General features: G+C 44.8%; 1 protein-coding gene across 1 annotated transcript; it reads right to left on the bottom strand.

The window, feature by feature from the left end:
* Positions 1-739: 739 nt before the first annotated feature.
* Positions 740-1,681, bottom strand: Or10g3 (olfactory receptor family 10 subfamily G member 3). The gene has a single exon (XM_050129495.1). It carries the CDS (start codon positions 1,679-1,681, stop codon positions 740-742), a length of 942 nt encoding a protein of 313 aa, XP_049985452.1.
* Positions 1,682-15,290: the final 13,609 nt, after the last annotated feature.

Genomic DNA, 15,290 nt, shown 5'->3' with positions numbered 1-15,290 from the left:
AAAATTTCACTACGGCTTTCCCTTTGGGCATCAGGAAATGTATTATTGAAGCATGCGCAGGCACACACACACACATGCACACACACACACACACACACACACACACACACACACGCACACACGGTTTTTCAAGGCAGAGTTGATCTGTGTAGCTATGGCTCTCCTGGAACTCATTCTTGCCTCTACCTCCCAAGTGCTGGGATTAAGGCGTTGGCCACCACTGCCTGTTAGAATTCTTGAAATATTTGAAAAGACCACATTGTACTCCTGCTTCTGGGTTGCTTAATTTGAAAAAGCACCATACTGGGAGGTTTATTCCTTTAGCAGGCAACAGTCCCTGTTTACCCACCCACTTACCTGGGGTGGCCATAGGGTTAGGAACCCAGCAAGCGTCCCTCGTTCCTTGTCTAACATGAGCTGCTGAGGTATATATACTGAACTATTGCCGAGGGGCTTGACCAATGATGCCCAGGACACCGAAGGCTCACTGGATGCTTTCAGAATGGCAAATGTGCCAACTTGATTGGGTGACTGCATGTTACTATCTACTTCTGTGGTGGCTGGGAGCTGTTTGTCTGGAGGGGAAACTAGGAAACTGCTAGGAAGTTGTACTTCCCCTTCGTCCATGTTCCGTCTCATTGTGTGAATCTGTGATCTACATGGATAAGAAAACCCATGAAGGAAACCTCCCGAAAGCCAAGCTGAAATCGGGGTGTCTCCTCAGTAGAGGAGAGGCTCTTCAGATCTCACTCTTAGTCTTCTGCCCTCCTAGCATTCTCCTCAAGGCCAGTTTCACCTCCTGGTTCCTCAGAGTGTAGATGAGGGGATTGAGGAAAGGAGTGATGGCCGTGGGGAAGAGAGCCGCTGCCCCATCCAGGACGCTGTGACTGTCAGGTCGCAGGTAGATGAAGGCACAGGGCACGTAGTACACGGTAACAATAGTTACATGGGCTCCACATGTCGAGAAGGCCCTTCGCCGCCCATCAGCTGTGCGGATTCTCAGGATGGCCTGAATGATGTAGATGTAGGAGAGGAGGATCAGGGAGAAACAACTGGCAACCACCACTCCAATATCCACAAGGGTCACCAACTCATTGACTGTGGTATCTGCACAGGCTAGCTTCAGAACTGCAGGGATGTCACAGAAGAAGTAATCTACCTGGTTGGGACCACAATACGGCAAGCGGAAGGTTAGAATGGCTTGGATTGCTCCATGGATTGAGCCAGCCACCCAAGCCCCAGCTACCAGCAAGGTACTCAGCTTTGCAGACATGAGTACTGGGTAACGCAGAGGCTGACATATTGCCAGGTACCTGTCATAGGCCATGGTGGTGTAGAGGAAACACTGGGAGCTGCCCAGAAAGTGATAGAAATACAGCTGAGCCACGCAGCCCCCGAATGGGATGGGCTTCACACCTGGAGTGAAGTTCATCATGAGACGGGGGACGATGATGGTGGAGATGCCCATGTCGATGATGGAGAGAGAACCAAGGAAGATGTACATGGGGCGTGCACGGAGCTGTGCATCTGCACAGACTGTGATCAGGATGAGCAGGTTCCCCAGCTGAGTCAGGATGTAGATTAGTAAAAAGAACACTAGCAGGGATGTCCTTAGCCAGGGAGGGTGGGGAACTCCTGTCAGGATGAACTCAGTCAAGAGTGTGTGGTTGACTCTTTCCATCTTTGGGAGATACGTTACCTAGAGGATGGACAAACGGGGGTGAGCATAGATGACTTGAAGGAGAGGGGGACTGAAGGAGACTGTGGGAACCTGGGGCAGTGGTGGGGAGTTCTGTGGAGATGTGACCCACATGGGGGACCTGTGTTCTCGTCCAGGAGTGTTGTGTCAGAGCTACTCTCTCTCTCCTCACGCATGCTTACAGTCACATCACTGCTGAACTGTATCTTCATTTCCCTTCATCTCTGCTTTGTTCTCTTTCAGTGAACATGTGGTGGCAGTAAATTCTTATTTAAAAAATCACACAGATGTGAAAACATTCTAAATCTAGGTGTGATAGATAGTTCATGCTTCCTCTGTTTCTAACACTTGAATGGTAGAGGCAGGGAGATCAGGAATTAAAGATCGTCCTCAGGCTCATAGTGAGTTTGGGACAGCCTTAGCTATCTGAGAAAAAGAAAAAATAAAGAGTAAAGAAAAGAAAGCCGAAGCCGGGCGGTGGTGGCACACGCCTTTAATCGGGAGGCAGAGGCAGGCGGATCTCTGTGAGTTCAAGACCAGCCTGGTCTACAAGAGCTAGTTCCAGGACAGGCTCCAAAGCCACAGAGAAACCCTGTCTCAAAAAACAAACAAACAAACAAAAAAAACCCAAAAAAACAAACAAAAAAGAAAGAAAGAAAGAAAAGAAAGCTGACCAACTAACACAGGCAAACAGCAACAGCCGAACTCCAGAAAGAGCACACCACTCTCATGAGTTACAGATTCTGGCCCCTCCACTCACTCTCCAGCCTCTAAGAGCCAAGCAGGGCTTATTCTCCCACCTGAGTCCTGTGGTGCATTCCTGACTAGGCTAAGTGTGCTCAGGTGACAGCTTTGGGCTGGGTGTCACTGGTGTTCTAGTTTTCTGGGGCTCCTGAGTCATAGTGTTAATGTGTTCACAACTGGAAAGGCTTGGTCAGTCATATCTTCCCCTCAGTAAAACTCTGAAAAATCATTTTGCACCATTTAAGTACTGAAGAGAATGATAAACCAGGGGCTGGAGAGATGGCTCAGTGGTTGAGAGCATTGCCTGCTCTTTCAGAGGTCCTGAGTTCAATTCCCAGCAACCATGTGGTGGCTCACAATCACCTAGAATGAGATCTAGTGCCCTCTTTTGGCCTACAGGCAGGATACTGTATAAATAAATAAATAAATTAAAAAAAATGATAAACCAAAGAAACACTTCAGCTAACAGTGAGACAGCTCGGTCCTGTGACTGAAATGTTGAGTCTACTACTGGACACTTATCGGTCACTATTTGACATCAAATTAGGGACCGTATGCATATTTCTTCATTTTGAATGGGAACAAAGGGATTTTTTGGAGACAGGGTTTCTCTGTGTAGCGCTGACTGTCTTGGAACTCACTTTGTAGACCAGGCAGGCCTCAAACTCACAGAGATCTGCCTGCCTCTGTCTCCTGAGTGCTGGGATTAAAGGTGTACACCACCACTGCTCAGCTTTGGAGAAAATGGAGTTCGATACAGTGTATTTAATCTGGGCTGTTTGAGTTCTGAGGCATCTAGTCAGGTAAATTACAGGATCTTTATCTAAGGGACACTTCCACCTTCTCCTTGGATGCCTGGTCTTCTCCTTTAGGTAGCAGTGGGGATCGATTGATGGGGTTTTCCTCCATTTTCTTCTCAAGTCTGTGTCTCTCTCAAAGTAGAGTGTCCACTGCCCTGGAATGTATTTCCCTAAATTCTTACTTTTCACACTATTTTAGTTTGTTAAAGAATGTTATTGTCTTCCTTCTCCTCCTTCGCCCTCCCTTCTTTTCCTCTGCCTCTTCCTTTTCTTTTCTTCCTCTTGATCTTCATCTTTCTCCTTTCCATCGTCCCTTCCTCCTCCTTCTAACCCCAGTGCTGAGAATTGAATCTAGGCCCTTGGGATAACCTTGGGAGGTGAGTTATGAACTACACCCCAGCTGGGAATGTTCTCTCACTGTCCAACAAGAGTAATTCTTTTGTAGAAATTCCCCTTGCTCATGAGTGGTAGTTCATTCTCAGCATGAACTGCAGCGCAGTCTCACTGATCTGGAGAGAACAGTATTTCTTAAGCCTGTCCTTGGATGACAGGACCTCTTAAGAGGAAGAATGAAGGGCACAGTCCTGTTTGTAACACCAGAAGTCTATTTGATGCAGAGTCTTAGGTGCAAAATTTTTCTTCCATTTCTTTTCCTTCTCAGTTAAATATAAAACGAAGAGGTAAACGTCCCTTCCCTTCTGACTGTCAACACCATCCCCACTGGGTCATGGCCGTTATCATAGATTTTTTTAAGCATGGAGGTTGTTATCTACAGAGCAACTACTCTTTATGGTGTAATTTCAATTTATTAATGTCCCCAGACATGGCCCTGGACAATTTAAAGCCTTCCAAGGACAGAGATAGGGAGATGAAGGAGGGAAGAATAGAGAGAAGAGGAGAAAGAGGAAGGAAGAAGCATGGGAGAAAGGGAAGGAAACCGAGTACTGTTAAAGCCTCATTTGGGTGGAGACGCGGCTCCACGGAGAGCACTGGCCAGTAGCATATGTGATGCACCGAAACAATAACACTGCGGCCTCTCCCTCATTGGAGTGCAGTAGTAAAAATCATAGTATTTCACATACATATACTTATACACATAAGAAGAATTTAAGAACAAGAAGCCCTACATTTTAGGGGGGGTCATAGGAAGGGCTGGAGATATGAGCAAACATTTTAGTTGAAAATAAAATAAAAAACCAAAGCAAAACAAGACAGTTTACAGAGTAATAATATCATTTGCATCCAGGTAGAGTTCTCAAAATCCCTAGAAGTTAAATGACAGAAAAATCTCACAGATGAGTAATGGAGTGTGGCTTCCAACCACGCCTCGTTGTTGCCTGTCCGTAAGTTTCCTGCTTTACCGAATATCCACAAATAGCAATCAAAAATAATTTAGTAAAGCATCAGTTTGAATGAGTTAAAAGAGTCATAGAGCCTAACTTGGTGTTAGTATCCCGTTTCCAAACCTAGATGACTCAGTGGACAGAACTGGTACTCATGCGACCTGATAGCCTGAGTTCAATTCCCAGATATCAGGTCGAAAAGCCTGGCAGGCTGGTGCACGGGTGTAAGCTCTGCTTTCCTTGGCTAGCGAGGTGGAAGGCAGGGAAAAGGAGAGGTGAGCTGGGAGCGGGAGACAGGCAAGTGGCACAGACGCTCCTGGGACAGCTAGCTTGGAGTACAGAGCATAGCTGAAATGAGAGAGATCACCTCAACACGGTGAGAAGAGAGGAGTGGCCCCACACATGCTCACTCACATAGGGCACACACACACACACACACACACACTTGCATGCACATGCACAATACATGCACGCATGCACACCCCACATAAGAAAAGAAGCCAAAAATCTCCAAATTCAAAATACACATAGATATAGTAAAATGTATTTTTTTTAAAAAAATTATTTTATGTTGGTATTTGCCTGCATGCATATCTGTCTGTCTGAGTGTGTCAGATCCTGCAGAACTAGAGTTACAGAGGGGCCATGTGGTTGCTAGGAACTGAACACAGGTCCTCTGGAAGAGTAGTCAGTGGTCTTAATTATTGAGCTCTCAGCCTCAAAATAACTCTTTTTGAGGTGTGTCTGGTAGACTAGGTTGGTCTCGGTCTCATGTGTCTGATTATGGCTTGAGCTTCTGCTATTCCTACCTCCACCCACATGCTGACACTCTAAGCATATTGCCATTGTGCAAGGTGTACACAGTACTGGAAACTCACCCAGGTCCTTCTACCATTGTGCAAGGTGTACACAGTACTGGAAACTCACCCAGGTCCTTCAACCGATCGAGCCACACCCTCAGCTCATGTGCAAGTTCTACAATAAGAATCAATGTTTGTTGCTGTGACTCTACAAAATTACCAATGCCTTTTCACCACCTACCATTTTATCATCAGTGTTTCCTTCATTCGTATTTATATTTTAAATAGGGAGTACGTATATTCACCATGTACAACAAGACTCCACAGAAAAAAAGGAAGCGCCAAAGAAGGTTTGGTCTGGGAATATACACATCAGTTTAACAGAAGGCATTTGTGGAGAAGTGATTAGGTAAAGGAAAGGAAGTTGGTTTTTTTAGGGGAGTTGGAGAAAACAAGAGTATGGGGAAGGCTAATGGAAGGTGAGAACTTTGTAGCAACTTTGTAACCTGCATATTCCAGTTGATGTTGCTTACAGTGATGAGCCATCCTCTCTTCTTGGTCAGGGAAATAGAAATAGCCACATGTAAGAAAACTTTCAAGGCAATTTAATTTTCATGGACTGCAGAGGAAGCGAGGGAGCAGGGAGCTCATTTTACACCTGTGGTGTCTTAATTGCCTTTAGCTCGAAATAAGCTCTGTGCAAAGTGGCATTAATTGTTTGTTTTAATTTTTTTGAGACAGGGTCACATGTTGCCCTGTTTAGCCTTGCGCTCCTGCTCCCTGTCTCTGGGGAGCAGGCACTGGGATTACACATTCCTACTGTTTGTCACTCATAGCCTCAGTTTCATATTTGGGTCCCTCTCACTAGCAAATATTGATACAATTTTATATTTGGTTTGTATGTTTGTATCATCCTTTAGTTTGCAAGGATTTCTTTTGTTTGCTCCTAACTCTACTTAAATGCCTCATCTCTTGTCCTTTTCCTGAATTTTACAATAAAGCTTTTAAACAAAAGTAATCTAAAGATGAATTACATGAAAATGAACGTGTGTGTGTGTGTGTGTGTGTGTGTGTGTGTGTAATGAAATGCGTTGTATTGAAATCTGAGACCAGAGACTAACACATTCCAAAAAGAATATGAAATCTGAGGGCTAGTTGTGGTGACACACACCTTTAATTCCAGCACTCAGGACGTAGCAGCAGAAGGACCTCTAAGACTTTGAGGCCAGCCTGGTCTACCAAGTGAGTTACAAGTTAGGCAGGGCTGGTTATAGAGTGAGATACTTTCTTAACAAAACCCAAAACCAAAAACCAAAACAAACAATAGCATCAGCAGCAGCAACAACAACAACAATGAAGGAAACAAGAAAAGAAGAATATGCAGCCTGTAGTAATGGTCTGGATTATGCCTTTACAATACGCATGGACACACCGCCAGATTCCATTTGTTTAATCTAATCTTCAGACCTCTCAGAGCTGGGGGAAGAGGCTGAGGAGGGCCACACAGGATCACACACTCAGACACCAAGACACTCTCACCCTGCCAGCTCACACTAAGGACAGCCGTGAACTGTTTCTCCTGAGGAGGAACTTTGGAGAAAGATGGAGAGGTAGTGTCACATGATTTAACAGAGCAGAAGGAAACACTGTTGGAGAGCAGAAAGGAAATTATTAAGAATGAACTGAGAGGTGACAGAGTGGAGACATGCCTTATGGCTCTGCCCCAACCTTCGCCTGTTTCTGAAACTTTGGTATCTAGGAACATCGTCCTGTCTCTTTAGCACCCCTCTGTGTTAGACATCAAGCTCCAGACGACTCTGAGAGATGGCACTCATACCGTGCTGGTGTGGAAGGGTGGGTGACTCTCATCAGGAGGTGCCAGCATCCACTGAAGATTGCAGTCTGGGAGAAGCTCTTGCTGGAGAGATCTACATCCCATGGGGTCAGCACTAGCCAGTGAGAGGAGCTGATGGGAGAAGACTCAGTGCCTGATTGAAGCTTGTTATTTGTTATTTATTATTTGTGGATCTTCTCCTCCCTTTCCTTGTAGACTGGGGAAGATTGAGGTTGTTACTGAAGGTGGTCCCAGCTGCAGTCCATTTCTGCTTTGTTTTCCCCAGAGGTACTTATGTGTGTGAGCTCTTCAGTGTGGGGACTGTGGGAACAGCACCCCAGTGAGAAGGCAGCTCTCATGTCTGTAATCTGTCTCCTAGGAGACTTCCTTCCTTTCTAGCTTTCTCCAGTGTTGTTATACAAGGTGGGACCAGTGCTGAGGGGCTTCTCAGGACTTGACAACCTCATGTGTGTGGTTCCCTTTTGCTCTCAAAGCAGATTTTGAAGTTGGACAAAGAAGAAGGGAAGGAGGAGGTGATGAGAAGTGGGAGTAGGTGGAGGATGAGGAAGGAGGAAGGGGAAGAAGAGGAGGAGGAGAGAGGAGTATGGCTATTAAAGGTGAAGAATGTTTTTATTAGCACAGTCCCATACCATGAATTAAACTTTCTTTGAATAAATAAGTTGCTATGAGAGCTCTTCACAGAGTAAGAGAAACACGGCCTGACTCTCAGGCTACTTAAGATATTTATGTTATAGTTTATTTTGTTTTTGGTACCGGATCTCATGTAGTTGAAACTAAGTTTGAATTACTGATCCTCCTGTCTCTACCTCCCTGGTAGCCAGGATTGTAGTTGTGGTCTCCACCCCTGGCGTTGTTATCGGTCTTCTGATCCATGTATCATGTGAAATGTGTTTGCACTCATTTTTACAGTTGTGTTTGTGCACATGTACGGTATGGGGCAGATATTCAGGTGTATCTGTTTAGTTCAGAGGACGCTGTGGGTTCTGGGAAACAACGTCAGGTTATTAGACTTGGTGGCTTTATTGCCTAAGCTATCTTGCTGGCCACTGTGTACAATATTTCAAGTCCTTCTCTATGAGATTCACTATCGTTGTTAATTTTTTTTAAATCTTATTTATTTGTTTACTTATTTTTACATACCAATCCCAGGCCCACTCCTTCCTCTAAATGTATTTATTCAGTTTTTTGCAACTATATAAAAATTGAGCACATTACTCTGTCTCTTCTACCCCCTTTCCTGATTTCCACTCTCAATAATCTCATTTGTCTTTGAGACAAATCTACTTCCACTATTCACACACAGAGTATCTTTTTTTTTGATTTAATATTTATTTGCTTATTTAAATTTGTTTTTATTTGTTATTTGAGAGTTTCTAGTTTTGTACAATATATTTTGATCATATTCACTTTGCTTTTCCAGTTCTTCCCAGACGCATCCCCCTCCTCTGCCCTCCTAACTTTGTGTCCTTTGTGCTGTGTTTTCTTTATCTCTCTTTTTGAGACTGGATTTCTCTGTGTAGTCCTGGTTGTCCTGGAACTCACTCTGCAGACTAGGCTGGCCTTGAACTCACAGAGATCCACCTGCCTCTGCCTCCCAAGTGCTGGGACTAAAGATGTACACAGCCACACCCAGCCTGTTTTTCTTTTTTAAGCACATTTATAAAATAAAAAATACTTTATTTCTTGAGATTATGATATAATTACACCATTTCCCTCTTTCCTTTCTCTCCTCCAAGCCACAAACACACACACCCCCTCTGCTCTCTTTTAAATAATGTGATTTCTTTTTTCATAAATTTTTACATTCTATTTTTGTCAGTGTTCTATTATGGTGAAGACACTATGACCATGACAAGTTTTATAAAGGAAAACATTTAACTGAGGCTAGTTTACAGTTTCAGAGTCAACGTTCCGCATGGCAGGAAGCATGGCGGCATGCAGGGGGCCTGGAGCTGGAGGCAGCAGGAAGAAGAGAGACACTGGCCCTGACTTGACCTTTTGAAACCCCAGAGCCCGCCCCAGAGACACACTTCCTCTCACGTAACAAGGTCACACCTCCTAATCCCTGTCGAGTAGCACCACTTCCTAATGACCAAGCATTCAAATATATGCGCTATGGGGTCACGCCTCCTCAAACCACCACCTCCCCCTAAATAGAACCTGCTCAGTCCTTTTACAATTGAATTTAGGTTTTAGTCCTCTGAGAAGGACACACAGGTGTCCTTCCCAACCAAAAGTCAATTATCCACTATACCCTTACATTAAGGGTCAAGGGAGAAAACACAGAGGGCCTAAGTCAGCCTCACAGTATCTCAAGGGCACCCAGCAGCCCCCTTCTGAGTCATGTCCAAGATTGTGCACATGTGTCCAAAAATAATAAGACTAAACCTCAGCCACTTAAAAATATACTAATGTAACTGCAGCTTGCTTAGCCAATTAAGTTTGAGATGGTCTAATTACTCCTGAAACCCCCCTAACTATAGTTAAAAGGAGTCTACAGTTCCTCTGGGGAGGGATAGGCACCATTTTGTACAGGCGGACGACCCCACATGAATGGGGGATAATAAATGCTCTTATTTGAGTCTGGGGTCTTCCTTCAGCGTTTTCTCAGACTCCACACAATGTTATTTGTGCATATGTTTTCAGGGCTAACCATTTGGTATTTTGGATAACCTTGGGGAAGACCATTTCTCTAGCTCTCAGCATTCCTTGGCCCTCTGGTCTTTCCTCCGTCCACTTTGGCAAGTCTATTGTTGTCCTTGTTCAGCTGCCTAAGCTGCTGTGTTTGTGAGACTTCATGGGTGTAGCTTCTGCCATTCCCAGGAGACACAATCTCACAAGAAGCTCCCCGATCTTCTGACTCTTGCAATCTCTCAACCCCCTTTTCACAATGTTCCCTGAACTTTAGGGACTGGAGTGTTTTATAGATGTATCCATTGGGACTGGGTTCCACAACTCTGCATTTTGATTGGTTATGGTTTTCTGTAGTGGTCTCCATTTGTGGCAAAGAGACATTTCCTTGATGAATGCTGAGGGCTGCACTTATCTGTGAGTGTGAGGACAAAGATTTTGAATGCAGTTATGCTGGTTTAGTCAATCAGTGGTTGTAGGTTTTGTTCTAAGACCCATGCTTCACTAGTCCTAAGTAGTTGGCTGTGATTCTAGTACCAGGCATGATTTCCCTCTTGTTAGGTCAGTTCTAGGTCCAATTAGAGAGCTGTGGTTGCTGTCCAGGTATGTGTACCACTACAGCATCCTCAGGGCTATTGTGCCATGCTGGCCATTGCTGTAGTTCATAGAAGTCATAGCTGGGAGGGACCATTGTTTTCCTCCCTCTTTCGGAAGCTTGCATGGCACCTGGCTCGGGGGCCTGGGTCCTGTGTCTTCAGCAACAGGGACTGCTCTTCCACATCTGGGGACAACCAAGGGCAACAGCAATTGCCTGTAATATTTTGGAAGTCTCTTGGACATTTTTGACCAACAACTCAAAAGAGGACTTATACAGAGTTATATGCATTACAGTTTTTAAATGTAGATGATTTATAGTATAATTTCTTATGACATCCTCCCTGTTAATTTACCCTCTTTTTTGTAGTTCTCCCCACTCCCTAATTAGAGTCCCCCTCTCACTTCCAAGGTCAGACAATTGTACCCCACCATCCCCTCTCCATTGTTGCTCATTCTTCCATCTCGACAATGGCCCCTATCTACTTTCTTGTTTTTTTTTTTTTTTTTTTTTTGTTACTTCAGGATATGTATTCACTTCTGAGGATTCGGAGCTGAGAGCCTGAGACGAAAGAGAAGGTGTGATTTTTGTCTTTCTGGGACTGGGTTACCTCACTCAGTATAGTCTTCTCTAGTTCCCCTCATTTCTAGGCTAGACCCTGGAGAGGAATATGGAGGATGTGGCTGAGTAGAGGCTGATGTGGTATAGGAGGGACCTGTGTTGACACTCAGGCAGGTAGGGTGAGTCCTGTTGGATCGTAGAAGAAGATTGCAGCATATGCTGGGGCAGCCAAACTAGGGTCCGTCTCGGATGTGTCCGTCTACATCTGGAGGGTTCCGGAAGGTTCTTGCTGCTGTTTTTATTTTTATTTCTTCCTTTTATTGATTCTTGTGGATTTTACACCATGAATTCCAACCCCTTAATCCTTGTATTTGCCCTCTGTCCTTGCAACCTCTCCCAATCAAAACCAAATTAAAAAACAGAAACAAAACAGAAAACAAACCAAAACCTGATCAAAACAAAAACAAAAACAGAAAAAGGAAGCAACTTGTAGTGTGGAACATTAGTCACACAGTTTTGCCTTTAGTCCATTCATCTTTACTTGTGAATGCTCATTGCCACGATCACAGGTCTGACATGAGGCCTCTGGTGTCTGCTACACCACCAATAATGGGCTCTCACTGGGGGTCCTCTTGGATATTCTGTTGTCCTGTGTCATGGAGATCCTGTTGCTTTGGATCTCTAGGTTTGTCCCTTTGCATGTTCCAACAGTTCATAGATGAGGTGAATGGTGGGGTGGGCTGGGTCATCTTATAGCCCTGGTTCATGACCTGGGTGGTAGGTGACTTGGCCTGCTTGTGAGTTTTCCCTCATCATTGCTACCAGGGAGAGCTCTCCAGCACTGCCTGTGCTAGCTAAAAGTGGGGCCAGTTCTCCTGCTCGTGGGCCTTCAGATTTGGGTCTTCCTCACTCATATCAGTCGTGTGAATTTTTATTGGTTTGATAATAAAAACCTGGAATCAGATATCAGGGTAAATGATGAAAGATCAGAGAAGTAAAGGAGCCAGCCACTAAAGTTCTTTTAAAAAAAATGAAATTAAGCCCTGGCATTGCTGAAGCATGCATGGGCAGCCGGTATATGGCAGTTCTTTTGAACTTGTCCTTATTTCGTTTCATGGTCTAAGTTGATGAGTTCAACCGACCAGGTCTCTTCCTCAAGAGGGCGCCAGGTCTCATTACAGATGGTTGTGAGCCACCATGTGGTTGCTGGGAATTGAACTCAGGACCTTTGGAAGAACAGGCAGTGCTCTTAACTGCTGATCCAGCTCTCTTACTTCTATAAAACTCTCAAATAAAAAATGGATATCTGTTAAGTGAAACCACGTGAGTCTATTAAAGGGTCTCAAGAATTTATTTAGGTAAAAAATGGGGATAAACATTCACTAATACAGATTGCTGGCCTTAAACTGAAAGATGTTTGCCTGCTTTTGCCTCTCAAGTGCTGGGAGTAAAGGTATGTACCACCATCACTGGCTCATCTAGAAACCATAAATGAGAGAAAACGTAACTTATTTGTCTTTCTGAGACTGACTTAACTCCTTTAATGTGATGATATGTAGTCTCATCTACGCTCCTTGATTTGACACAACTTCCTTCTTTATGATTGTGTAAATTCCATTGTTTACTCATACTATAGTTTCTTTAGCACGGACACCTAACTTAACAGCTGGGAATTGTGTGAACTGTGATGGAATAAGCATTGATGTGCAGGTACCTCTGTGATATGGCTTCAGTAAGGGGTATGTTCTAGGTTAGAGATGGCAGCTGATGTCTGCTTTCTCTTTCAGTTCTGGGACCCCATCATGTATAGACCCATGCAGGCCCTGTGCTTGCTGCCTCAGTCTCTGAGCTCATATGTGCATCAGTACTGCTGCGTCTAGAGGACACTGTTTCCTTGGTGTCCCCCATCCTCTTCCATGGGATCCTCTGAGCCCCAAGGGAAGGGTCTGAGAGAGACATTTAATTAAGGCTGAGTTTTTCAAGATCTCTCACTCCTTACATAATGTCTGGCTGTGGGTCTCTGTATTTATTCCTATCTGTGACAGAAGGAAGCTTCCCTGATGATGACTGAGCAAGGCACTGATCTAGGAGTATATCAGAATAGCATCAGGAGTCATTTTATCACTACATTTTCTTTTTTAGATCAGCATTAATGGGTTTTATCCTAAGTCCCTGGGCTATTATCTAGTGTTAGGTTCTTGGTAACCCAAGCACTACCAGATATGGGTCCTATCTCATGCAGTGACCTTAAGTCAAAAATAGATATTGATTGGTTACTCCCATAAGCCCTGTAACACCATTGCCCTAGCATATCTTACAGGAAGGACACTACAGTGGATAAAGGGTTTGTGGCTGGCTTGGTGTTTAAGTTTCTTGTTGTAATAAGGGTGGTGGGCTGCGTCCCCGGCACCTGGCCGCCTGCACGGCTAGCTTTACCCGAAATAATTACACGGAAACTGTATTCTTTTAAACACTGCCTGGCCCATTAGTTCCAGTTTCTTATTGGCTAGCTCTTACATATCAATCTAACCCATTTCTAATAATCTGTGTAGCTCCACGAGCTGGCTTACCAGGAAAGATCTTAACCTGTGTCTGTCTGGAGTGGGAGAATCATGGCGACTCTCTGATTCAGCTTCTTTCTCACAGCATTCTGTTCTGTTTTCTCCGCCTACCTAAAGGATGGCCTATCAAATGGGTCTAGGCAGTTTTTTTATTAATAAGAAATCACTCCCACATCAGTTTCTCTTTTGGTAGCAAGCAGAGAATCTTCCTGTGCCCAAGATGCTAGAACATGGGGTGAACCCTCTATGTAGGCACCAACTCTACTTCTCCATGTTTAATAAGTGTGTAGGTGTTTTCTTTAGCAATGGGGCCTGGCCATCAGTTTGTGGAGAGCAACTTATAGTCTTGGCAAGAGTCTGGGTTGTTTGGGGATTCCCATTGTAGCCCTTTGGTCAACAACTCAATTAGATATAACCTATTTCTGGTACTGGAAGTGTCATTGGTGACAAGAGAAGGCCAGCTAGCACTGTCTCCCCCATTATTTGGTGATTTCATTTAGATCTTCATATATGCATTTATTTTAGGAAGCTTCTATTGTATTAGGTTTTCATGTAGCTGCTTCTCTCTGTGTTCCCTCCCCATTCCTCTCTCCTCTTCCTCTCCCCACTTGGTCTTCCTCCCCATTCTAGCCTTCACCATCTATCCATAACCATCTATTCTATTTCTGTTTCCTACGAAGATCTTGTAGAGTAAAAGAGACAAGTGGAACAGAAAACCGACCAATCACTGAGCACCCTGACTCTGCACCCAGAGTCAGAGAAAGAAACACAACCTGTGTTTGAGACCTGGGCCAGGGAGAGAAACATCTTTATCCCTGAACCCAGACTAAAGACTTGTGCCCTGGCTCTGAAACTAGTGTCAGAGAAACACACTTTGTCCCTAGAATCAGAGTCAGTGAAAGAATATGCCCCAGTCCTAAGATTAGAGCAAAAAAGCTAAAAAGGACCAGTGAAAGAAACACAGTTTGGCCATGAAGTCAGAGCCATCTCTGCCCCTGACCAGCTAAACTGACCAATCCCTGAGCAGGGAAATATTAACCCATCCCCCTTCTCCCTGGGAAAACTCCGCCCCTAAGAAGCCCTATGTAAGCCTCTCCACCTCTTCAGTTAAGAGCTGGCATTAATCCCTCCCTGGCAGAGGCAGCCACTCTCCTAGATTCCTCCTTCCCAAATAAATCTCTTTCTCAAAAGAAGAACCTGGTTGGGACGTCCCTTAGGAGACTGAGCTGAAAAACCTTGCTGAGATGCTCACTAGGGAACTTCAGCAAGGTGAAACAGAACGGAACTTTGCTAGGATGTTCCTTAAGCGGGATTGAGTAAGGCCAGGTAGGAAAAAGTAACTTTTCTTCAGAGCCTGAGAAGATTACATTTTTGCAGGGGCCTTTCTTTCAGCAGAGTATTAGCAGAATAAACATCTTGGGCCGGAGAAGCAGATAGCTCTGTTAAGAATGCTCCCTTAAGGGAACAGAGCAGAATTCAGCTGTAGTGGCTCTCCAAGAGAAGAGCAGGATCCCTATATCCTACGGGGAGACCATCCCCCACCACACCCCAGCTTCAGGTAGCCTGGCTTCCCGATAGTCAGAATACGTTTCCTTCAGGGCTGAGCTGTCCTATTGCAACTCCAGCCTCTAGAGCTGTCCTATTGCAGCTCTACAGCCCCCCCCCCCCCCCCCCCCCCCCCCCGCCCCCCCCCCCCCCCCC

The sequence above is a fragment of the Alexandromys fortis genome, unplaced genomic scaffold, assembly GCF_014885135.2.
Source record: "Alexandromys fortis isolate MF-2015 unplaced genomic scaffold, M_Fortis_MF-2015_v1.1 scaffold_285, whole genome shotgun sequence".
Classification (NCBI taxonomy): Eukaryota; Metazoa; Chordata; class Mammalia; order Rodentia; family Cricetidae; genus Alexandromys; species Alexandromys fortis.
This window is presented reverse-complemented; position numbering and strand designations above follow the sequence as displayed.

Coding starts and splice junctions, on each gene's coding strand:
- Or10g3 (XM_050129495.1), bottom strand. CDS start 1,681: ATGGAAAGAGTCAACCACACACTCTTGACTGAGTTCATCCTGACAGGA.